At 53.8% G+C, this 25088-nt stretch overlaps 1 protein-coding gene across 2 annotated transcripts; it reads left to right on the top strand.

The window, feature by feature from the left end:
• On the top strand, nt 1-24113 carry KANK2 (KN motif and ankyrin repeat domains 2). Of its 2 annotated transcripts, XM_036312738.1 has the most exons (13): nt 1-331; nt 1229-1343; nt 1748-2971; nt 13670-13834; nt 13931-14033; nt 14902-15138; nt 15756-15843; nt 16326-16545; nt 17326-17468; nt 19393-19593; nt 19672-19761; nt 21616-21917; nt 22095-24113. In XM_036312738.1, the coding sequence occupies exons 2-12, from the start codon at nt 1307-1309 to the stop codon at nt 21640-21642; spliced, it is 2535 nt and encodes an 844-aa protein (XP_036168631.1). In that variant the 5' UTR covers nt 1-331; nt 1229-1306; the 3' UTR covers nt 21643-21917; nt 22095-24113. The 2 variants fall into 2 exon arrangements, with proteins under 2 accessions (XP_036168631.1, XP_036168629.1); XM_036312736.1 differs by lacking the exon at nt 21616-21917.
• Nucleotides 24114-25088: the final 975 nt, after the last annotated feature.

The following is a 25088-nucleotide window of genomic DNA, read 5'->3' as shown; positions in this document are numbered from 1 at the left end:
GCACCCCCACAGGCTATTCCAACCCTGCACCCCGCCTCCAGGCTCTCCGGTCCCCAGAAATCACTTGAGCCTCCAGGCAGGCGGGAAACCAAATCTCCTACATTTGGTGACTGCGTGTTCCAGGCGTTGCAAGACAGAGAAGTGAGGATAGAGACGTGGAGAGACGGGGAGAAAGAAGCACAGAGACAGAGAGACAGAGACGTGGAGAGAGACAAAGCAAGACGCTGATCGAGAGACACCGGCGTGTGAGACAAGGAACAGCTCGGCAGCCCCTGGAGCCCCAGCCCCGCCTTCATGCCCAACCGGTGTCCCACCTGGCCCGTCCTCCCAGGTACCCCCTGCTCTGGCACCCGCGGGCTGGGAAGGGTCCTCCTTGGTGGTGGGTGGGCCTGGGCCCCTGCAGGAGGGTGGCTGGAGGTCAGACCGCAGAAAGCACTGGCTGAGCTCAGACGGAGTGTTTGGGACAGAAGGACCCTGGCTGGACTCCAGGACTTGGGGGGGGGTGAGTGAGTGAGTGAGAGGCCCGGATTGTCCCTCCCCTTTGCAGCCTCCAGGCGCCCCCTCTTACTTCCTCCTCAGACCCCCATGACTTCCCGGGCCACCGCCCCTGCTGCTGGGCACCCTCTCCCCAGCCGGACATGTCCTGGGGGTGGGCAGGAAGTTCTCGTGTAGCCCAGCAGCGAAACTGTTTATTTTTAGAGAAAATTGTTTCCATAAAGGGGAAAGGCTTTGCTCCTCACTGCCTCCCCACAATTTTCCCTACCCCCTCTACCCCAACTTCCCTGACCCAGCTCTATTTTGGGGTCCCCTACCCTGAGCTGTAGCTCTCTTTTTTGTCTCTGTCTCCTCAGATCCTGGCAGGATAGCTGTCCCCCTATGAGCACCCCAGCCCCCATCTGACCCCATACCAGCTCCTGGCCTGGGCTGAGGGACAGGGTGCAGGAAGGGTGGGCCTGTAGGTCTTGGGGCCCCCAGCCTGGGGGCCTTGTGGAGGCGGGGCTTTGGGAACAGCTGGAGACTGTCCAGAGGCTGGACAGATGTGCAGGCAGGCTGGGAGGTTTGGTTTCTTTGTTCTAGGCCCCAGGGCCATCACCCCACCCCTTTCCACAGCTTGGCTGGGTGTACACCTATATGAGGGTCCTTACTTGGGAACTGGGTGGTGGCCACACCCTCTCCCCGTCCCCTGCAGACCCTTCCTGACTCCCGTCGCCATGGCCCCTCTCCCCAGGTGAGCCTCAGCCAGTGCTGCAGGCAGTTTGACTCGAGGCCTCCCAGTGACGCGTGAGGAACATCTACGGAGGGGAGGATGGCCCAAGTCCTGCACGCGCCAGCCCCCTTTCCAGGTCAGACTTCTGCAGAGGAAGGGGGCCCTGCCCAGGGGTTGGAGGGGGGGTTGGGGGACGGACCTGGGCCAGACCTGGAGGCCTGAGGGAGGGGAGAGGGGCCTGGGGGTAGGGAGAGAGATAGGGCCCTACCTGGGGTAGGAGGTGGCGGAACACAGCGCTGCCCTGAGGGCCTGAATGTAGACAACCTGACTGTCCTGGAGGGTCAGAGAGGGAGACAGGGCCCTGCCCTGGGGGGGGGGGGGGGGGGCCGAGACTGGAGACCCAGTTGAGCCGCTGAGGGCCAGTGGGCTCCCATCCCCTGGGCAAATAAATCTTGACTGGGGGGATGGAGGGGTCGGGGGCTCAATCTTCCCCGCAGAGGACAGCAGTGCCCACCAGGCTTAGCGTTCCTCCCGCCCTAGGGACCCCGGGCCCAGCCTCCCCGCCCGCCTTCCCCGCCAAGGAGACCGACCCTCCCTACTCCGTGGAGACGCCCTATGGCTACCGCCTGGACCTGGATTTCCTCAAGTACGTGGACGACATCGAGAAGGGCCACACGCTGCGGCGCGTGGCCGTGCAGCGCCGGCCCCGCCTCGGCTCGCTGCCCCGCGGCCCGGGCTCCTGGTGGACCTCCACCGAGTCGCTGTGCTCCAACGCCAGCGCCGACAGCCGCCACTCGGCCTACTCCTACTGCGGCCGCGGCTTCTACCCGCAGTACGGCGCCCTGGAGGCCCGCGGCGGCTTCAACCCCCGCGTGGAGCGCACCCTGCTGGACGCCCGGCGCCGCCTCGAGGACCAGGCCGCCGCGCCCCCGGGCCTGGGCTCCCTGACCCCCAGCGCGGCCAGCTCCACCAGCTCGCTGGTGGGTGTGGGGCTGCCGCCCCCGACGCCACGGGGCTCCGGCATGTCCACGCCAGTGCCACCCAGCGCCGGGCACCTGGCCCACGTTCGGGAGCAGATGGCGGGTGCCCTGCGGAAGCTGCGGCAGCTGGAGGAGCAGGTGAAGCTGATCCCCGTGCTGCAGGTGAAGCTGTCGGTGCTGCAGGAAGAGAAGCGGCAGCTCACGGTGCAGCTCAAGAGCCAGAAATTCCTGGGCCACCCTTCAGGGGTCCGGGGCCGCAGCGAGCTCTGCCTTGATCTCCCCGAGGCTCCCGAGGACCCGGCACCACTGGAGACCCGGAGCGTGGGCACCTGGGTCCGGGAGCGGGACTTGGGCGTGCCCGATGGGGAGGTGGCCCTGGCCGCCAAGGTCGCGGTGCTGGAGACCCAGCTCAAGAAAGCGCTCCAGGAGCTGCAGGCAGCTCAGGCCCGACAGGCTGGCCCCCAGCCCGAGCCCCAGCCCCAGGCCTGGCCACCGCCAGACAGCCCAGTTCGCGTGGACACCATCCGAGTGGTAGAGGGACCTCGGGAGGTGGAGGTGGCAGCCAGCACGGCCGCTGGGGCCCCTGCACAGCGGGCCCAGAGCCTGGAGCCCTATGGGGCAGGGCTGCGGGCCCTGGTGGCATCTGGAGGAACCGAGAGCCACCCCGTCTTCCGAAGCCATGAAGTGGTGGAGGCAGTGTTCTCCTCGCCCGCTGCCTCCACTGGCAACGTCCACTTGGTGAAGAAGATCAGCATCACAGAGCAAAGCTGCAACGGGGCAGCAGGTGAGCCACGCTGGGCAGGGAGGGCAGTGGAGGGCCCCTCGTGCTTCATCTGAACAGTAGGGTCCAGCCCCAGCCCCGGCCCCGGCCTTCCACCATGCAGGCCATCCCCACCTCGGAGCCTCTGTTTCTCTCTCTGCAAAAAGGGGACAAGATCATGCCACCGACTCAGTGTGTAGGGATCATGCTGAGCAACTGCGTGTCTGTCAACTGTATGTCCTCGTGTGTCGTACACTGGACGTGTGCAGAAGACAGAACGTACTTGTCAGAGGGTCTCCCCCAGACTGTTGGTTTGCTCCGTTTATTCAGTCGGTGGCAGGAAGCAATCTCAGACCAGTTCAAGCCATGACAAGGGAATGTAACTTAGTGATAGCTTCAGGCATGGCTGGATCCTGGTGCCCTTGAATCTTTCTTTCTTTCCCTTCCTCTGTGCACCCTTGAGGCTTCTCTCTTAGGCCAGCAAAGGTGACCCCACCGCTCTGCGCCTCTGTGCTTGCCGCTCAGTGGAAAGGGAGCCCCTCGGTCCAAACGTTGCCAATAAAAACCCCAGCGGTGGCACTCATTGCTGGCTCGGGTCACATGCCCAACACTGAGCTCATCGCTGACCCTCACTGCCTAGCCCTTTGGGGTAGAGGAGCCCCACCCAGGTCCTGCTGTGGCCAAGTCCTGAGGGGCGCTCCCTGAAGGAAGTGCTGAGTCTTCATGCCAAGAAAGGGGATGTGGGTTGTGCAGAATGGCAGCTGCCTACCGCTGCTGCCCTGAGGCCCCCGGGAGAAGCTGCCAGGATGATTCATAATAATGGCAGCAGCTGCTCTTTATCAGACACCAGCCTGGAGCTGGGTGCTGTGCTAAGTGTTTCACCCATAGAGGGGCTGAAGGCAGGGCGGTGCAGCCAGGGAACCTGGGTTGAAAGTCCGCTTGTTGTGTCCCTGAGTGCGCAGCTTCTCTCTGGGCCTCGGCTTCCCTGTCTGTGAAGCGGCATAATAACGGTCCCCCCCGTGGGATGCTTGTGAATTAGCGCGCACAGTAGGTACTCCATCAGTGCTTGTTTCTGTGTCTGCTGATGATTTTCAGGTCAACTCTATTTATAGTTGGGGAAACGGGGGCTTGGGGGGAAGCTGCACTTGCCCCGTGTCACACAGCCAGGAAGTGGCCGAACCAGGACCTAAACTGAAGTTAGCCTGAACCTGCAGCAGGGCTCAGAGGGGAGACCCAGGTTCTCATGCCAACCTCATATCTAAGGTGCCCAGAGCCTCATGGTGGGACCTGAGGGCACAGCTGGAGGGTGGGGACGCAGCTGTGTTTTCTTGCTTTTCCATGTTGTTTCTGGCCAGCTCCAGGCACCACCCCTCTGTTCTGTATCTATTCCAAACACCCAGCCCTGCGACTCTGGCCTCTAGCCAGGGGCTCCGCCTGGCCCAACCTCAGGACCTCTGAGAGGCAACCTCCATTCCAGACATGCCTCCCAGGGCAGTCATGGGACCTCCTGCCGTCGGGACACACAGACAGTGATGTCCTCCCCAGCAGTTCTTCGTTGTGTCGCACCTAACTCCCTCTTGCTGCAGCCAGGCCCAATGTGCTAATTCATTTCACTGTCTGCTCATTCAGCAAGTATTTATGGAGTGCCTGTTATGTACCAAACTTTTCTAGGCCCTGGGGACACAGCGGTGCACAAGATAGACAAAAGCCCCTGCGATAAACAAATAGGAGGCCGCAGTAAATAAGTGAAGAATTATTTCAGAGAATCCGTGTTTGAGGCAGATACGTTTTTGATGGGGTGGTGGCCCGGGCTTCCCTGCTCCCTAGCTCTGTGCCCTTGAGCAATTTATTTAACTTCTCTGTGTCTCATTTGCAAATTGGGGGTCTTGACAGCCCGATGTCACCACATCAGTATGAGGCTTAAATGCATCAATTCATGTTACGTGTTCAGTGTGGCACCAGACACATAACAGGTGCTCAAGGGTTAGGTGTTGGCTCTGAACCAAGATGTGAAAGGAAAGAAGCAGTCAGATGGCAAAGAAGTGGGAAGAAGAGTGTTCTGGGAGGGGGGCTCAGCAGGGGGAAAGGCCCTGAGGTGAGGAGGGGTATAGGTGCATCCAAGGTATTAGACAAACTAGAATAGGCTGAGGCTAGGGAAGCAGGGTACAGGATAGCCTGAGCATCAGGGGTAGGTCCTCCTGGGTTTGTAGACTGGGGAGGACCAATATAGGAAATAAAATGAGATATAATACTAGGAGGACTTGGCAAGTATTTGGACTATGTATTCGCTTAGGTAGGTCAGCTAGATGCGTAGGTCAGGGAAGGCTCCCTGGAGGAAGAGGCAAGAAGGAGCCCAACCTCTGCACCCAGTAGAATTTGCTCACTGCAATTGAAGGGCAGTCTTCCCCTCAGGCTGGAAAAGCCTGGAGAACCCCAAAGTCCTGTCCCCCAATCTGGGAAAGGCACCACAGAGATCAGTGGAAGAGGGGGCAGCCAGACACATGCATATCTCGGGTCTCTCCAAGACTTTGAAATTTTCTCTGCTCTTGTTTGAGACATATTTCTATGAGAGTAATTCATATTCTTTGTGGGAGCTTTGGGAAGTACAGAAAAATCTAGAACACAAAATAAAACTCCCATAAACCTACCACTGCCCAAAGGCAGCTGCTGTCGACACTTCTGCTTCTTTCCTTCTGAATTTTTTAAATATTTTTTTTTATTGATTTCAGAAAGGAAGAGAGATAGAAACATCAATGATGAGAGAGACTCATTGATTGGCTGCCTCCTGCAAGCCCCACAGTGGGGACCAAAACAGGAACCTAGGCATGTGCCCTTGACCAGATTCAAATCTGGGACCCTTCAGTCTGCAGGCCAATGCTCTTCCCACTGAGCCAGACTGGCTAGGGCTCCTTCTGAATTTTTTAACACAGAAAATAATATGTATTTTTCAAGTCTGGAACATGGAGCTTAGAATTTGTTGTTTCTCTTCATTTTACTTTTAAAAGCATTTAGGCAGCCCGTACTATAGACCAAGGCATTATTTGACTCCCTTTTCATATTTTAATTCATTCAAATCCCCAGCACCTATATAAGGTGGGGTGTTTCTAACCCCCATGTTATAGATGAGGAAACTGAAGCACAGGCAGGTTAGCGAATTTGCCCACAGTCCTTGAAGCCAGGATTTATAATCTCTCTGGTAGAACGATAAACCAGGGACATTTCTGATGTTATTAAGAATTTGTGGCCCTAACCGGTTTGGCTCAGTGGATAGAGCATCGGCCTGCGGACTGAAGGGTCCCAGGTTCGATTCCGGTCAAGGGCATGTACCTTGGTTGCGGGCACATCCCCAGTAGGAGGTGTGCTGGAGGCAGCTGATTGATGTTTCTCTCTCATCGATGTTTCTAACTCTCTATCCCTTTCCCTTCCTCTCTGTAAAAAATCAATAAAATATATTTTTTTAAAAAAATTAAAAAAAAAAAAGAATTTGTGGGAGGCGCCTTTTTGGTTGTGAGCAGCCACATCATTCTTTACGCTCAAGGCTACCACGCCAACGTCCTTCCTCAGGAGCCCTTCATATCCTCTGGTCTGTTTTCTCAGGGCAGGTTTCTAGAAGGGCATTTTGAGGATCTTGTTGTCTGTTACCAAATTGCTTTACGCCCTCTTGGGCTCACTCCTTTCCAGCACTGGGTTGGCGAGTAATTTACATTTTTAACAATTTCTTTTGGACTTAAGGGGCCCAAACCTGAGTTAATGAAATTTCTTCTGCCCATGGTAACCACACTGCTATTTTACTCTACTCTTTTTTCACCTTCTTTTCCAGCCTCAATGACGAGAGTCAGTAAATATTTTCAGCTTTGTGGGCCGTATGATCTATGTTGCAATAACTCCATTCTACTCTGTTCTCCCCTCCCCCCAGCTTTATTAAAGTATATTATATACAAAAAAAATGTATATATTGTATATATATTTTTAAATTCTCTACAATTTTGGACATTCTTTATTTTTATTGATTTGAGAGGGAGGGAGAACATTGATTTCTTGTTCCACTTATATATGCATTCATTGGTTGATTCTTGTATGTGCCCTGACAGGGGATCGAACCTGCAATATTGGCGTATCAGAACAACACTCTAACCAACTGAACTGCTCAGCCAGGGCAAAAGTGTATATTTTTTAATTTTATTATTATTTCTTTTAATCCTCACCCGAGGAAGGGAGAGAGAGAGAGAGAGAGAGAGAGAGAGAGAGAGAGAGAGAGAGAAAAGAGAAGGGAGAGAACATTGATTAGTTGCCTTCCATATGTGCCCCAACCGGGGATCAAACTCACAACCCAGATATGTGCCCTGACTGGGAATTGGACCAGCAACTCCTCAGTGCTTAGGATGAAGCTCAACCAACTGAGCCACTCAGCCTGGGCAAAAATGTATATTTTTACTGTATGCATTTTTATTAATTTGTTGCCTCAATTTTGCCTTTGTAGCATGAAAGCAGACGTAAACAATATAAGTATTAATAAGCGAGCATGGCTGCGTGCCAAGAAAACTTGTGTGCCGACACCGAAATGTCAGATTCATATAATTTCCATGTGTCCCAAATGGAATCCTTCTTTTAATTGTTTTTCCAACCATTTAAAAATGTAAAAACTGCCCTCGAGCTAGAGTCAGCCAGTCTCTGCCCTATGCCATCCACACACACCCTCCATCAGTTCTCACCCCTCACCCCACTTATATCATTCCTGGCAATCCACCTTCCGGAGTTATTTAGATATGTGAGTGTCCTTGAAAAATATGCCCTGTGTGTGTTAATTTCCTAAAATGGTATTGTGCTTTAGAGGAAAAAAAAATCTCATTCTTTTCTTAATTTTTCTTCTGTACACACTGTTTTTGAACTCTCCATACTGATATAAATCCAGTTTGTCACTTTTAATGCCCTAGTATGTGCTACATTTTTCTTATCCAATCTCCCCTTGGTAGGCACCTGGGTTACTTCCAGCTCCTGACTGCCATGAACAGTGCTGGGACCCTCCTCACCTGTGCCCTTCAGGAGGGTCACTGGCCACAGGAGGTGCCCAGTGTCAGAAGTCCTGCCTGGCCCTCCCTGGAAAAGCTGTCCCTGGTCACACTCCCAGCAGCCAAGCTTGAGTCTTACATGTCTTTCTAATGTTTTGTCCATCTGGTGCTGGTGCAAAGTGGTATCTCCTTGTTCTAATTTGCATTTCTTGGATTTCTGATGAGGTTGGGCATCACCATATCCGTATTATAATAAGCCATGGCCTTACCGCCTGACGACCAAACGACTGGTCACCAGGAGGTGCATTGATGGGTCTCACGGTGTGGCGGGTCTGGGTCCTGGGGCGCAGCAGGTCTGGGTCCTGGGGCGCAGCAGGTCTGGGTCCTGGGGCGCGGCAGGTCTCAGTCCTGGTGGAGCGGGTCTTGGTCCCGCGGGTGGGTGCGGCAAGGCGAGCCCAGTGAGGTGCGCGCGGGTGGGCGGGGCTGTGAGCCAGCAGGGCGGCGGGTGGGTGGGGCTTCGAGCAAGGCGAGGTGCATGCAGGTGGGCGAGCTGTTCGATTTCACGGGCCGGGCCTCTAGTATGTTTAATAAGATTCCTCCTTGGACCACTTATTTGTAGCTTTTGTCCATTTTTCTTTGGATAGTTTTGAGAAATTTCTGGCACATCCCAGGATAGGGGTTGGTGAACCAAATCCAGCCCGCTGCCTGTTTTTTATTTTTATTATTTTTATTTTTTTGTTAATTCTCATCCAAGATATTTTTTTCCATTGATTTTCAGAGAAACTGGAAGGGAGGGAGGGAGAGAGAGAAAGAGAAAGAGAAATCTATGTGAGATTTCTCAAATGCATCCTGACTGGGGCTGGGGATTAAACCTGCAACCCAGATACGTACCCTTGACTGGGAATCGAACCCATGACCCTTTGATGCATGGGCCAATGCTCTAACCACTGAGAACACTGGCCAGGGCTGTTGTTCTATGGCTCACAAGCTAAGAATGGTTTTTATGTTTTTAAATGGTTGAACAATATGAAAAGATGCATAACATTTTGTGACATGAGCAAAATTATATAAAATTTAAAATTATAAAAACATAGCCACGCCTATTCATATACAAAATTTGCACCATTTTCGACTGAGACCATGGCCCACGTAGCTCAAGTGTTTGCTGTCTGTCCCTTTACAGAAAAAGCTTGTTGACTTGTTCTGGAAGGTGATCACTTGCCCATTTTTGGCATTGCGAGTATCTTCTCCCTGTCTGTATTCTTCTCTCAACTGACTATGAGTCTTTTGGAGGTTGTTTGTTTGTTTGTTTTTTTATCAAATAGAAATCTTTATGTCAGATATAGTTAAACCCATCGTCTTTAAATTTTTTCCATTATTATTATTGATGTATTTGACATGTAACATTGTATTTGTTTTAGGTGTACATGAATGATTTGAGGTAGGCATATATTACAAAATGATTACCACAGTAGATTTTGTTAACATCTGTCACCTTAGAGAGTTAGGTTTTTTTCTTGTGATGAGAATGTTTAAGATCTACTCTCAGCAGCTTTTAAATATACAATACAGTAGCATGAGCTACAGTCACCATGCTCTACATTCCATCCCGAGATTTATTTATCTTATAACTGGAAGTTTGTACCTTTTGACCCCTTTCACCCATTCCCCACCCCCATCCCTGGCAACTACTAACCTGCTCTTTATCTATGAGTTCAGTGTTTTTTAGATCCCACATATAAATGAGATCACCTTGTATTTTCATATATAGTTTGTGCTTTGAAGAATTTTTTTTAAGAGAGAGAGAGTGGGAGGGTGTGGGAGAGACAGAGAGAAATATCAATGTGCGAGAGACACATCAATTGGTTGCCTCCCCCAGGGGCCCAGCTGGGACTGAGCCTGCAACCAAAGTACGTGCCCTTGACAGGAATCGAACCAACAACCCTTCAGTCCAAGAGCCAATGCTTTAATCACTGAGCCAAGCGAGCCATGCGAGGAATTTTTTTTTTTTTTTTTGTATTTGAAGTTTTATTGGTTGAGGTTTTTTATTTTTTCAATTACAGTTGTCATTCAATATATTGGTTTCAGGTGTACCACATAGTGGTTAGACACTGAGGAATTTTTAAAGGAATCTTTTCCCTTCCTGAGACCCCCAATATCCTACATTTTCTTCCTGTGGCTTTGTAATTGGACCTTCATGTTATTCCTTCAGAGTTTACTCTCTGTGTCAGGTCTGAGGTGGGTTCCAGCCGGACTTTTTCCTGGCCAGAGCAAGCTGCTTTCCCCAGCACCACTCCACAGAGCCCCCCCTCCACCACTGGTTTGTGGAAACCCCCCTGTCTGACCCCAGCTCCCCAAGAGGGGGCTGTGCTGGGCTCTCTCTCTCCTGTTCCCTTGGCCCATCTCTTCACGTAACAAAACCCCACTGTTTGGACTGTTCTGGCTTTGGCATATGTTTTACTCTCTCCTAGGCTGGGTTCTTCGTCTCTGCCCATTTTTGTAAAATTATCTTAGCTGGTCATGGACTTTAGTTTTTCCATATAAATTTTGGTATCAGTTTTCCCCACCCCCCAGTGAAATAACAGCAATAAATACCATTTTTATTGCTGTTATTTTAGCATTGCAGTATCTGACCTTGACCTCCTCCCATGAAAGGAGCCACCCAAGCTTTTGGAAGCAGGGCCTGCTTTTCCCTGTGGCAAAATGGGCCATGGTGCTACTCCATTTTTTTTTCCCATTTTTTGAAAAATTGTGGTGAAATATATATAACAAAGTTTACCATGGCAACCATTTTTTTAAGTGTCCATATACTACGGTATTCAGCAGTCACATTTTAAAAAAAAAATGTTTTTATTGATTCCAGAGAGAGAGAGGAATGGAGAGGGAAAGAGAGAGAGAAATATTGATTGGCTGCCTCCGCATACCCCCCACTGGGGAAGGAGCCCACAGCCCTGGCGTGTGCCCAAACCAGGAAGAGAAGCGGAGACCTCTTGGTGCACCTGGCGATGCTCCACCCACTGAGCCACACCGGCCAGGGCGGCAGTCATATTTTTTGTGCAGCCATCTCCACCAACCATCCCCAGAATTTTGCCATCTTCCCCAACTGGAACTCAGTCTCCATTCAACACTAACCTCCCGTCCACCAGCCCTTGGCACCCACCATTTACTTCTTGTCTATGAATTTGACTCCTCTAGGGACCTCCTGTAAGTAGATTCACAGTGTTTATCCTCCTGTGCCTAGCTTATTTCACGCAGCAGCATATTGCTTTACCTGACTTTTTGACCCTCCCAGGTGTTTAAATAAGCGTGTGAGTTTGGGGCACACACGGAGATTGCAAGCTGGCCATCTGCCTCCTGACACATTTCACGTGGCCACATAATGTTTTTGTTTTATGAGAATGTATTGACAGGGTTTAAAAAAAAAAAAAAAATCAGGAGCCCTGGCCAGGTAGCTCATTGGCTAGAATGTTATCCCAATACACCAAGGTTGCAGGTTCGATCTCCGATCAGGGTACATACAAGTATCAACCAAGAAATGCATAAGGGAGTGGAGTGACAAATCACTGTTTCTCTCTCTCCCCTTCTCCCTCTCTTTTCCTTTCTCTTTCTAAAATCACTTTTGAAAAAAATAAGATTCTCATAAAAACCAGCTCCGGAACTGGCCTGGCCCAAGCCACGCCCTGGGCTGCGGTGCTGTCTGCGTGCTCATGGCCAAGTGTCTCATCTTTTCTATGTTCTTGTCCCAAGTATTTACTCCCTGTTCTCAACTCAAGTTGAATGTTGCCCAAGGACTTGAGGAAGTAGTCAGTGTGTATGTCAAAACAGTTTTAACTGTTAAAGAGAATTAAAATGCCCAGCCGGCATGGCTCAGCGGTTCAGCTATGACCTGTGAGCTAGGAGGTCGCAGTTCTATTCCCGGTCAGGGCACATGCCCGGATTGCGGGCTCGATCCCCAGTTGGGGGGCGTGCAGGAGGCAGCTGATCAGTGATTCTCATCATTGACGTTTCTATCTCTCGCTCCCTCTCCTTCCTTTTCTGAAATCAATACAAATATATTTTTTAAAGAGAATTAAAATGAATTGGTCTGTGGAGCCAGTGGCAGGAAGGGGACGTCCTGAGGAAGTGGTGACATGGAAGCCACACGTGGCCTGAGGGGGGTGAACCTTTCCAAGACTTGGACACACACCACAGTGGTGACTGAACCTCTGTTCCTCGTTCCAAGCTCTGCTCTGGGGCTGGCGCTTCCTGTCCGTTCTATTCCAAGTGGACAGTGGGCACCCTCCGGGCCTGATGCCCACAAAGTCAGCTTTGTCCTTAGGCCGAATGAGGTGGGTTTTCTGAACAATTGTGATAAGATGCGTATAACATGAAATTTTCCATTTTAATAATTTTAAAGTGTCCAGTTCAGTGGTGTTGTACGGCCATCACCACCACCCACCTCCAAACGTTTTTATCTTCCCAAACTCAAACTCTGCCTGGGTGGGGTTTTAATTGTCATTTTCCAATAGTTCAATTGTTTCTTTTTTCTTTTTATTAAAGTAACGCCTGCTTAAAATTCAGCAAAGAAAGCAAAAAGGAAGCCGGATACAAATGCCATTTATAGCACAATCCTACTTTTGTTATTTAAAAAAAAAAAAAAGCCCTAGCTGGTTTGGCTCCGTGGATAGAGCATCCACCAGCGGACCGAAGGGTCCTGGGTTCGATTCCGATCAAGGGCATGTACCTTGGCTGCAGGCTCCTTCCCATCCCGGGCCCTGGTTGGTGCTCGTGCAAGAGGCAACCAATTGATGTTTCTCTCACATCAATATTTCTCTCTATCTTTCCCTCTCTCTTCCTCTCTCTCAAAAAATATCAATGGAAAAATATCTTTGGGTGAGGATTAAAAAGAAAAGAAATCAAAGTCCTGGCTGGTGTGGCTCAGTTGGTCGTGTACGGAAAGGTTGCAGGTTCAATTCCTAGTCACGGCACATGCCCAGGTTGCAGGCTTGATCCCCAGTCGGGGGCATGCCTTAGGCAGCTGGTCCATGTTCTCTCTTGCATCCATGATTCTCTCCCTCTCTCTTCCTCTCTCTCTAAAAAGAAGAAAAATCCATAAAAAATAATTCAAAAAATCTTTTTTAAAAGAAAGGACAGACTTTAAAAATCATAATATGAAGTTTTATCAAAATATAGCTTACGATTCTCTTGAGTTAACAGATGCTTCTTGAGCCCTCCCAAGTGCAGACATTGTTTAGGCTCTTCATCTCACCTTACTGTCTTCAGTCCACATCAGCTGCCAGGAGGTAGGAATGCCAATCTCCGAGGCACTGAGAGGTTACGTGATTGCCCGGGGTCACATACTTGCTCCTGCAAAGACGTGATTCCCTGCAGTGACCACCACACTCCGCTGTGATCAGATCTCGTTTCCAGAGAACACTTCATATGTCGCTGGAGATTGGAGAGGGGTCATGAGCCAGCATCGTGTGGTCACAGGATCTTCCCGTCCCTGCCAGTGTGGGCAGGCAGCCAATCAGGGCTGGAATTGGATTCTTCTGCCCCATCACTGAGCAGCCCTCTGGGGCCTCAGTTTGCTCACCCGCAATAATCCACCTTCTGCGGGCTGGGCGGGGTTGATGCAAGAGTCAGTCCTCAGAGCCCCTGCCCGGGGGGCAGTGTTACTGCTGTTAGTGCTTTGCTGTTTCCCACAGCGAGTGCCTCTTTCCTGCCCCTCCAGGCCTTCCTCAGGCTTCTGCAGAGCCATCCTCGTCACCCCCAGGGTCCGCCGCAGCCTCCTTGGCACAGCCCAAGAACACAGGCCGGGTGCCCATGTGCAACACCAGCACCAGGGAGCCCCCCAGGCAAGCAGCCCCATGTGAATCAGAGGAGGCCGGAGGTGCAGGCAAGTGGGGGTGGCCACCCAGACGGACAGAACGCTGGAGGCCTGGGCATGGGGTCTGGCTGTGGGAGACCCTTGTGACACCAGCCCTCCCCCCAGGTGGGCCCCAGGCGGGCATACGGTCCATCATGAAGCGGAAAGAGGAGCCTGCAGACCCCGCGACCCACCAGAGGAGCCTCCAGTTTGTGGGGGTCAATGGCGGGTGAGAGAAGCCCCCACCCGCTCCCCAGCTTCCACACCCCTGTTTGTTCCAAGAATGTGCCAAGTACCTGGCCTAAGCCCCTCACTTTGATTCACTCATTTAACTAAAGCACAATAGACAGGTGAGGAAACTGAGGCACAGTGAGGCGAGTGCCTGGCTGGAGCTCACGTGGCGACTAGGAGCCTGCCTTGGTGTCTGGCTCCAGAGCCCATGCCGTAGCCACTGGACTGCGAAAGGTGCCAGATTAAGCTCCCTGCCTGGACGAAGCAGGAATGCGGGGGACACTCAGGCAGTGTGGGATCTTGGGAGGCACGCTGCCCCAGGAACGTCCCTGAAGGGTGGGCGCATGTGCTGCGGCACAGCAGGAGCTGGCAGAGCGAAGAGAGGGGTGAGAGGGCTCTCCTGGTGGAGGGCACAGCCTGGGCCCAGGCCCAGAGGTGAGAGGAAGCAGAGTGACATGAGAGATGGGAGGCATCAGAGCGATGGTCAGGGACAGTTTGAAACCTCAAACACCAGGAACTTAGACTTTGTCCAGAGGAAGCAAGAATCACGAGGGACCCACCCGAGGTAGAGCAAGGGTCTGAACCAGGAGCAAAGCGCGTGAGAGGTACCGAAGGGTAGAAGGGGAAAGCGTGTCCCTCCCTGGCCCCCCCAGCGCGATCCCAGTCACAACTAGTGTCTGTTGAGGTTCACTGTGTGCCAAGTGCTGTGAGCCACATTCCTGCAGACCTGTTAGGTCCATACTGACATCATCCTCGTTTAACAGATGGGGGAACCGAGGTCCAGTAATCAGAGCCCCAACCCGCCCCCCCCAACTCCCTGTCCCATCTGCAGCATCTCTCCCTCCCCGCCCACCCCTCTTCCCCAGGTGTGAGTCCTCATCTGAGGACTCCAGCACAGCAGAGAACTTCTCAGACAATGAGAGCACAGAGAACGAGACCCCGGAGCCTGAGGCGAGGGTGCCACGTGTGGCTGAGGCTCCCCCGCTCAGGCCCACAGGGACAGCCGTGGCCAAGATCAACCAGGAGGAGTGCCAACCAACTCGGGAGTCTCAGCGAGTGCCCACAGCTGAGGGGGCCTCAGGATCAAATGTGGAGGAGATCCGGTCAGTTTTCTGGGTGGGAGGCAGGGCCCGGGTTGTGTGTGGGGTGACCTCCAATTCCACCATCCAAGCCCTTTGAGTGAATATCCCATCAGTCATGCACACCCTAGTCTAAACGAGCAGAGAAGTCCTTTTCTCCCTCTGGGCGTCTTGAAGATCTGGAGGCTTTGAGGAAGGGCCTGATGGGGCAGTTTGGCTGTTGGGTTAGGATTTAGGGGGCAGGTGAAGTCCTTAAGCTACCCACATTTTTGGGACATTTTGCCCCACTTGTCCATCCTGTTTATTTTGTTTTATTCCTTGATGAAAAATCTGACATTAGGAAAAGATTTTCCATCTGCCACTGATTATTTGGAGAAAACTAGCCTGTGTGTTCACTTTCTCTTGGAGTCTGTGTGTTCTCCATGTATGCCCTGTGGGGTATCATATAAAAACTTGTTCCTGGTGAAGGGGGCGTCTGAGGGTCTACCAGTCAGGTGAGCCCTGGCAGGATTGGTGAGTGCCGTGGTGGAGAGCATTGGGGCTCTGTCTGAGCGCCCCAGCCGGACGTGGAAAGTGAGGGAAACCCAGGGGCTGGCTAAACCTCCTCTCTCTCCCCCTCTCTCTCCCCTTCTCCCTCGCAGGATGGAGCTAAGCCCCGACCTCATCTCAGCCTGCCTGGCCCTGGAAAAGTACCTGGACAACCCTAACGCCCTCTCTGAGCGGGAGCTGGTACGCGGTCCCGGGACTGAGAGGGCTCTCCTGCGCCCCCTGGCTTCTCGCCCACAGGGCCTCCCTGTGCCAGCCTCAGAGGAGTGTGCTTGAGTCATGGGCCTTAGAGAGGCCAGGGCGGTGGGGAGGGGCCCAAGGATGGTGGCCCGCTGGCAAAGCCGGCCTCGGTTCCTGGTCCTTGGGGAGCTTGGGGGAGGGGCTGGCATATCTCCCTCCACCGGTTCCACACGTGCCTTGATACCCCGATGGAGATGCTCACAACTTCCTGGGGGCAGACCTGGGATTGCAGTGTCTCCACTTCCCTCTAGGGTCCTTGTCCAGGAGGGGAGACAACACTCCTCCAGGGGCTCGTCTGGGTGGGGTGCCCATGCTCCCCTTTCCAGGCTCTGGTTCAGGACAGGGACATCCACACTCCCTCGGGGCTTAGCCCAGGGGAAGGTGGGCTGCCGCCCGCCCTCATCCCCTCTCCTCTCCGGCTGCAGAAAGTGGCCTACACCACGGTGCTGCAGGAGTGGCTGCGCCTGGCCTGCCGCAGTGACGCCCACCCGGAGCTCGTGCGGCGCCACCTGGTCACGTTCCGGGCCATGTCATCGCGGCTGCTGGACTACGTGGTCAACATTGCCGACAGCAACGGCAACACCGCGCTGCACTACTCCGTGTCCCACGCCAACTTCCCGGTTGTGCGGCAGCTGCTGGACAGCGGTAAGCCTGGCCAGCTGTCACCCCGGTTTGGTGGTCTGGTTGGGGAGACATGGCCCCCCTAGTCTAGTGGGGGAGACACTGCCCTCCCACTCTGGGGGGGAGATGCAGGCCCGCCTGTCGCCTCAGTGTTCTGGAAAGGGCAGCCATGGTCTTCGGGAAAACACATGCCCTCCCCCCATCCACACGGACCCCTGTGTAATGGAGGTCACACCTCTGGAACCCTAGTCTGAGGGGCGGACATGGCTTTGAGTCTGGGGCTTGGAGAGAAGATGTGGTTCCCAGTTCAGCAGGAAAGGGTTTCCTTGCCCTAGTCCGACGGGGAAGACACAGACTCCTAGTCTGATGAAGGCTCCAATCTGATGGAGGAGGCATAGGCCAGTCTGAAGGAGACTGATGTTCAGTCCAGTGAGCAAGACTGATGTTCAGACCAATACTCTCAGCCCTAAATGTGGTGCCAATGTCGGGGGCCCAGGCTGATGGAGGGGTAGAGTGGCTTCAGTCATAAAGGGCGTGGCTGCATTTAGAGGAGCCTCTCCGCAGGGTGTGGGAAGAGACGAACACCCTGGGCAGAATGGGGTTCTCAGTCTGAGAAAAGGGAGGAATCCGGCCACACCTAGATGGCCGGAGGAGGCCATGCCCAGAGCTCATGGTCGAGCAAAACAAGGCTCCAGTCTGATAGCAGAGACTGGCCTGGTCCTCAGGGCCCCTCCCCCGGCCTTGAGGGAGGCCGGCGGGCGTCAGTGGGTCTGAGGGCTCCTGTCCTCCTGCCCCCTCCCCCAGGGGTCTGCCAGGTGGACAAGCAGAACCGGGCTGGCTACAGCCCCATCATGCTCACCGCCCTGGCCGCCCTCAAGACCCAGGATGACATCGAGACGCTCCTGCAGCTCTTCCGGCTTGGAGACGTCAACGCCAAAGCCAGCCAGGTAGGCCCGGGCACTGCAGACCTGGGCAGCCCTTCCCGCCAGCCAGGTAGGCCCGGGGCACTGCAGACCTGGGCAGCTCTTCCCGCCAGCCAGGTAGGCCCGGGGCACTGCGGACCTGGGCAGCCCTTCCCGCCAGCCAGGTAGGCCCGGGGCACTGCGGACCTGGGCAGCCCTTCCCGCCAGCCAGGTAGGCCCGGGCACTGCGGACCTGGGCAGCCCTTCCCGCCAGCCAGGTAGGCCCAGGGCACTGTAGACCTGGGCAGCCCTTCCTGGTTACCAAGTCCTGGCTGTGCGCCAAGCCCAAACATGACCTCGTTTCATGCCCAGGGAGAGTCCCTGATCCACAGACAAGGAAACTGAGGCTCAGAGAAGCAGAGTCATTTTCTCAAGGTCAAAGTAGAGGAGGGGGCTTTGAACAAGGGGGTCTAGCTCCCGAGCCCCATTCTTGTGCCCTTCCCCGGCAGGCGCGGGACCTTCTGGTGGAAGTGGGTGGGGACGGGCGAGGACATGGGGGTCCCCAGCCTGACACCGTCCCGCATGCTGCTGGGTAGTGCGTTGGGCAGCAGGTGGAAGCCGGAGGCTCAGAGGGTGGGCCAGCAGGCATGGCCCCGCACTCCTGGAGCTCACAGGCCAGTGGGGGCAGGAGCCACTCGCATCAGGCAGCACAGAGGCTTGGAGGGGATTTGGACTCGGGCTGCAGAGCGCCACTAGAGGCGTTCCGTCAGGGCAGGGTGCGGCCCACTTTCTGATTTGAAATCTCCCTTCAGCTGCATGTTGGGGAGCAGAAGCTGGGAGACTATGAAAGCCACAGGGGTGTGGACAGGGTCCAGGCAGAGGAGCAGGGCAGCCAGGACACGGAGGGACAGCCAGGGGAGGGGACTGAACAGCACAGACGCCCTGAAGGGAAGGAGCAGGGTGCTGCGATGTGCATGCAGGAGCAGACCTCTTGCTCTTTTTTATTGATTTCAGAGAGGAAGGGGGAGGGGGAGAGAGAGAAACATCAATGATGAGAGAGAAGCATTGATCAGCTGCCTCCTGCACGCCCCCTACTGGAAATCAAGCCTGCAACCTGGGCATGTGCCCTTAACCGGAATCGAACCCGGGACCCTTCAGTCCGCAGGTCAACGCTCTATGCACTGAGCCAAACCAGCCAGGGCTGGTTTACTTTTTTTAATTGAGGTGAAATGCACACATTCCCCTTTTAAAGTGCACAGTTCAATGGCATTTAGTATATTTACAGTGTTGTGTAACCATCACTATTTCTACTTCCCGAACATCCCCCTCACCCCTAAAGGAAACCCTGCACCCATTAGCAGTCACTCTCCCTTCTCCCTCCCCAGTCTGCTTTCTGCCTCTGGGTTTGCCTGTATGGGTATTTCATACAAACGGAGTCATGTAGCGTGTGTGCCCTTTAGTGTCCGGCTTCTTTCACTGAACATGTTTTCAAGGTCCGTCCCTGGTGTAAGATGCAGGCTGTGGTACTTTGTTCCTTTTTAAGACTGAATAATATTCTGTAGAATGGGTTTACCACAGTTTGTTTGTTGCTCACCTGCTGGTGAACACTGATTTAATTTTTATAAAGGCTCAACTGACATACAGAAAAGTGCACAAATCTTAGCGTCATATGTTTTTACCTGTTTACACCTGTGAGTTAGGCGCCTGCTTTAGGTGGGCGTGGGGGTGGGGAGACGAGTGGCATCTCCCTGAGGAGGAGACATTTAAGCTGAGACCTGAGGGGCAGTGAGACAGGAAGGGGGGGGGACCAGCCAATGCCCAGGCCCGTGGGGGGAGGACTGTTTGAGCTACAGAAGGAGGCCAGCAAGTGGGGCGCTGTTAGCAGCGGGTCACTCGGGAGCCGGGACAGCTCCGGAGCAGGGCCGGCCTCGGAGGGTGTGGTGCAGAGCCTGTGGCTTGTCCTGGGCAGGCAGGGCAGACGGCCCTGATGCTGGCAGTCAGCCACGGGCGCGCAGACGTGGTGAAAGCTCTGCTGGCCTGCGAGGCGGACGTCAACGTGCAGGACGATGACGGCTCCACGGCCCTCATGTGCGCCTGCGAGCACGGCCACAAGGAGATCACGGGACTGCTGCTGGCCGTGCCCAGCTGTGACATCGCGCTCACTGACCGCGTGAGTCAGCACTCAGGTGCCCCTCGGGGCGGGCGGGAGCTGGGTGCCGAGCGTCCTTAGAGCAGCCATGCTTTGCAGGACGGGAGCACGGCTTTGATGGTGGCCCTGGACGCAGGGCAGAGTGAAATCGCGTCCATGCTGTACTCCCGCCTGAACATCAAGTGCTCGGTGAGTCTCGGCCCGAGCAGGGTGTTGCGGGAGGAGGGTGCAGGGGAGCAGGGCGGGGCCTGGGAGGGGACAGATGTTTATGAAGAGCCGATGGTGGATGGGTCCTGAGCCAGGGACTTAGCAGTCATCTGCTTGTTGAACCTTCATGGTGCCCCATGAGGCCATGAGTCACCGAGAGCTGAGACTGCATGGTCATGGTTGACATCTCGGTATTTGAACCCAGACCTATCTGAACGCTCTTTAAATTATTTTAAAATATATTTTTATTGATTTCAGAGAGGAAGGGAGAAGGATAGAAACATCAATGATGAGAGAGAATCACTGACCGGCTGCCCCCTGCACGCCCCCTACCCAGACATGTGCCCTGACTGGGAATTAAACTGACCTTCTGATTCACAGGTCAATGCTCAACCACTGAGCCACACCGGCCAGGCCAAATGCATGTTCTTAATCACCATTCACTCATTTGAGAAATATTTACGGAGACCTGACTGTCTCTGGCCCTCCTCTAGGCCCTGGCAACCAGCACTGAACAAAACAGAAAAAACGTTTCTGCCCATCATAGAGCAGACATTCTAATAAAAGACAAAATAAAGCAAATTGGTGTAGCATAGCCAGGGGATGGTACGTGCTGGGAAGAAATATGAACCAGGATGTGAGGGACAGTGAGTGACGGAGGAGCTACCTGAGACCTTCATGAAACTGACACTTGAGCCAGCACCTGAGGACGTGAGGGAGCAAGTGTGTGGCTCTCCAGGCAGAAGGAACAGACAGTGCGAAGGCCTGAGGCTGGGGCTTTCCTGCGTGTGAGGGCGTCAAGGAGCCCCAGCGGGAAGAGAGGAGGGCAGGGAGGTGATGCCACAGATCACGCAGGGCCCGAGGGCCACCGTGGGGCTTTGGGTTTCACGGTGAGCGTGTCCGTGAGCAGAGGACTTGAGAAGTCTCACTGTAAAGAAACCCCATTTAACTGTGTTTAACCCAGCATTTCTCTTATGGACCACAGAAACCTGAGGTGTTTTTTTAAACTTGCCTAGCAAAACACTCTTCCAGAAGCACAATAGGGGGATAATACTGATACCAGCTGTGTCCTGGTGCCTGTGGAGGAAAAAGCCCTCTAGTCTGATGGGGGAGACAGTCCTTCCAGTCTGATGGGGGAGACAGTCCTTCCGGTCTGATGGGGGAGACAGGGCGGTCCCTGTAAGCCTCAAAGCGATTCTCCGTGTGGTGGAAGAGACAGTATACCGAGTGCCTACTGGGTGTGATTGCTTGAACCTTCCACAGTAACCTGATTCGTTTGCATAAAGTACTATTATTATTTTCTACCCAGTTTTTCCAGGTGGGGAGGTGGAGGCTTAGAATGGTTACATCCTTGGTTCAAGGTCTCACAGCCAGGAAGGGGCAGAGGCCCCGGGGTCCTTCTGACTCTAGACCTTGGGCAGGAGCCTCACTGCCCCCGCCCACCCCCACCTGCACTGGCCCCAGCTGCCCCGAAGTTAATCCGGGTTCGGGTTCAAGGGTAGCATCGTGGGTGTCAACCACGGCAATTCCCAGAAGGTCCGAGAGAGGGAGGTTGCAGACGTGCCGTCCGTCTCCACCTGGCTCCCAGGTTCTCCTGAGGCTTCGAGCTTTTCTGGCTCCAGGGCACCCACCCGGCCTCCGTGTGCTGCTCAGGGTCACCTGGGGATCCGCTTTGGAAGATGGGGGCGATGGGCTGGAGATGGCTCGCTGTCTGATCTGCGCTCCTGCCCCCAGGGACTCTGAGGCAGGAACCCCAATCCTCTCTGTCCACCTGGACCACTGCCACAGCCTCTGCCTCCCCCACCCTCACTGCCCCTCACTCTGCTCTCCCCACAGCAGCCAGAGGTCAGTGCGGACACCTGAGTCAGCACTCACAGCCCTCTCTGGCTCCCACCTCCATTGGAGAAAAAGCCAAAGTCATCCTCAAAGCCCATCAGCTCCACCGACCCCGACCCCGACCCAGACCCCGACCCCTCCCCGTCGCTCCCTGAGCTCCAGCCACACCAGCCTGACCCCTGATCCGCCTCAGGGCCTGGGCACTGGCTCTCTCTTCTGCCTGCAATGCCTCTCTGCCCCCTTGGCCGGCCCCTCCCCGACCACCCGCTGTTACAGTCATTCCCTTCCATCCCTCATCCCTGGTGAGACTCCTCCGCTGCGTTTATTTATTTGCTTCTCGGAGGCATCCCCCCGTCACATGGCCTCGAGGCCAAGGGATCCCAGCCTCTTGTTCACTCACCGCAGCCGCTGGGCCAGCCAGCAGAGCCGGCGCCGCGGAGGCAAGGATGCCAAACAAGGAATTGTGCTTCTCGTTTCAGTTTGCCCCGATGTCAGATGACGAAAGTCCTGCATCGTCCTCTGCAGAAGAGTAGCCATGAGGGGGGACCAGAGGCGCGTCCCGCTGAGGCCAGTCAGCCCCAGAGCGAACTGGCCCTCCTCCCTTGTTCCTCGTCCCGGTCTCCCCCCTGGCCAACCCCATCACACCCACCAAGGCCTCAGTCTCAAAGGCAAGTGGGTTTCTCCTGCTTCCCAGCAGTGACAAGACTCCAGCTTAACTGGGTTTTTCCCGTTCCCCAGTTCAAAGCAGCCACAGTGCAGACCGAAGCTACATTCTCGTAGGAATTGGCGCCAGTGGCTGATGCTGGCGTGGGTTTATGGAGAACACAGAACAATCGACTGGCAGTGATGGATGGAGGCGGGCGAGAGGGAAACGTATTGTATTTTGGAATCACCATCGGGGAAGGGGGGGAATCATATTACTTGTTGCCAAATCTGAAAGTCACTGGAAATGCATATTTTCATTTTAATCTTGAGTGTTATTACTCACGGGTGGTGTCTGGAGTGGCTTAACTCCCCCTGGCCCCCCACATTTAATTGTCAGGTATGTAATAGTGTTTTGTCCACTCTCCCCGAGACAGCTTTCTTGGGGGAATTTTGGTCTCTTCACAAAACGGATTCTGTCCCTGCCACCTGGAGTAGGAAAGTTAGCCCTTTCTTCTGCTTTCTGCCAGCGTCGACCCCGTTCAGGTCGAGGGGAGCCCCAGGACACAGCAGCCGAGAGGTGTGAGCAGTTCATATCAAGAAATTACCCCGACCGCCGGCCCCTCCCCACGTGGAGGCCTCAGCAAATATTAATTTTCCTAGAAAATCCTTCAGACCCGGAGACACAGGAAATGAGTCCTGTTCCCAGAGTGGCTGCTGAGTCCCCGGGCTTCGAACCCAGGTTACGGGCCATCCAGGTCCTCCTCAGGCTCCAGAATTTCTCTCTTCAAAGGAAAGAAAACAGGCCATGTGTGTGTTGGCAGCGCCTGGGGCCGGCTCCAGGAACCCCATGTGTGCACAATTAAAAATTGGCTGCCCCCAGAGGGCTCCCAGCGCAAACTTAAAGAGGCAGGGCCTTGCCGAAAACCAAACAAGGGCCAGCTGGGGTTTTTTTGTGTGTTTTTTTTAACCTACAGGCTTTCCGGAGCTGCCTGGAGCAGAGCCTGCTGGACGTGGGGCTCGCCAGACTCTCACAGTTTCCTTAATGGCCTGTTTTGTTCCCAGGATCTCAACAGCGTTTTCTTTCCTTTTCCTTCCTTCTGTGAACCAAAAAAAGAAAAGGGATAGGCCTGAGCCTCCGAAAGTGCCTCTGCGGCCGGGGAGCGAGACCCCGGGCTAATAGGTGTCCTGCCTTCCGGCCAGTTGGCGGCCCCACTGCCAGGGTCGGAGCCAGGCCACGGAGGATGGAGCGGGCCGGGCCCTGAGTGCCCACGTGTCCATTCAGTAAAGCGGAACGCTGGCTTCTCTCCTACAGAAGTGGGTTTCTTGGCTTGATGGAGTCTGGCTTGCTTTGATTTTGAAGGGATCAAAATCTTTTTTATTTTGTACCTAAGACAAAAGAGCTTGCTTGCATGGTCAAAGGAGGGAGGCACCCCGGGGAGAGAGAGAGGGAGAGAGAGAGTGTGTGTGTAAGTTGGAGAGAAAAAACCAAAGCTGCTGGAGGATGCCCAGGGTATTTGATGGAAGGCTGCAGCTCTGAGCAGCGGTGCCGTGTTGTGTGCTGTGTGTCCTGGCCCGGAGCCAGCGGTGCGTTTATTTTAAGCTCCTACAAGCAGCTCACTGACACCGTATTTGCCCCTGTTCCCCTCTCCCCTGGTGCCCATTGGCTTGGCACGGAGGCTACAGGGGGTCCTGCCTTTGTCCCCATTCTCTTCTCACATGTATTCATGACCTTAAACTTTCCAACCACGGTACGTCCATAAAGACAGTATTACGCTTAAATGAAGTATTCTTTTTGTAATCATTTTTTAGATGGTAAAGAAATTTAATAAAGCTACTTTATGATAACGCCCATATCTGTGTCTGATCGTTGTCTCGGTGTGTGCCTCTTTAAGTTTTAAAATAGATACTTTTTAGCCCTAGCTGGTTGGCTCAGTGGATAGAGCGTCGGCCTGCGGACTGAAGGGTCGCAGGTTCAATTCCAGTCAAGGGCATATGCCTGGGTTGCGGGCCCCTACCCCAGTAGGGGGCATGCAGGAGGCAGCCAATCAATGATTCCCTCTCATCATTGATGTTTCTATCTCTCTCCCTCTCCCTTCCTCTCTGAAATCAATTTTAAAAAAATTATAATTTACTTATTTTGAACAATGTTCAAAGCTACAGAAAAGTGACAAGACTATTATAATAAACTCCCTTATGCTCTGTCCTATACTGTAGCCACTAGCTACACGTGGCTGTTTCCAGCTAAATATGAATTAGTTATCATTAACTTGTGCCCGGTGGCTATTATATTGGCCTCCAGAGGTAGAAAACATTGCCATTGTGGCAAAAAGTTCTAACAAAGACGCACAGTGAAGACCTCAAACAAAATCCTTACAGATTGCGTTTCCTCGTGACAGAATAATAGTTCATAGCAATTGTAAAAGGCAACATTCAAACAATACAGAAGTGTGTGGCATAGTGGAGGGTGCCGTGGTCCACTTAGTGTGAACACCTGCCGTGTCAACAGTTCGGAGTATCTCCTACCAAACCCTTTTTCTAAAATGATTTGCTGTTTTATTTTTTGAGATGCAACATACATACATGTTGTGCACCAGTCTGCTAGGGCTGCCGAAGGAGGAAGCACGAGGCCAAAGTGGTGAGGAATTATAAATGTATTAGGTCACCTGGAAACCCAGATGCGCTGAGCCCCCACATGGCACCAGCGCCCAGGGACAAGGAATCGGAGATCTTAAAGGGCTCTAGGCGGGCTTTTTCTGGGAGGGTCTTAGCAAATGGGATGTCGGCTGTGAAGTGGCCTAAAGGTCACTTCCCAGGGGAGGGGGTGTCGA

Source organism: Myotis myotis, unplaced genomic scaffold, assembly GCF_014108235.1.
Source record: "Myotis myotis isolate mMyoMyo1 unplaced genomic scaffold, mMyoMyo1.p scaffold_m19_p_6, whole genome shotgun sequence".
NCBI lineage: Eukaryota > Metazoa > Chordata > Mammalia > Chiroptera > Vespertilionidae > Myotis > Myotis myotis.
This window is presented reverse-complemented; position numbering and strand designations above follow the sequence as displayed.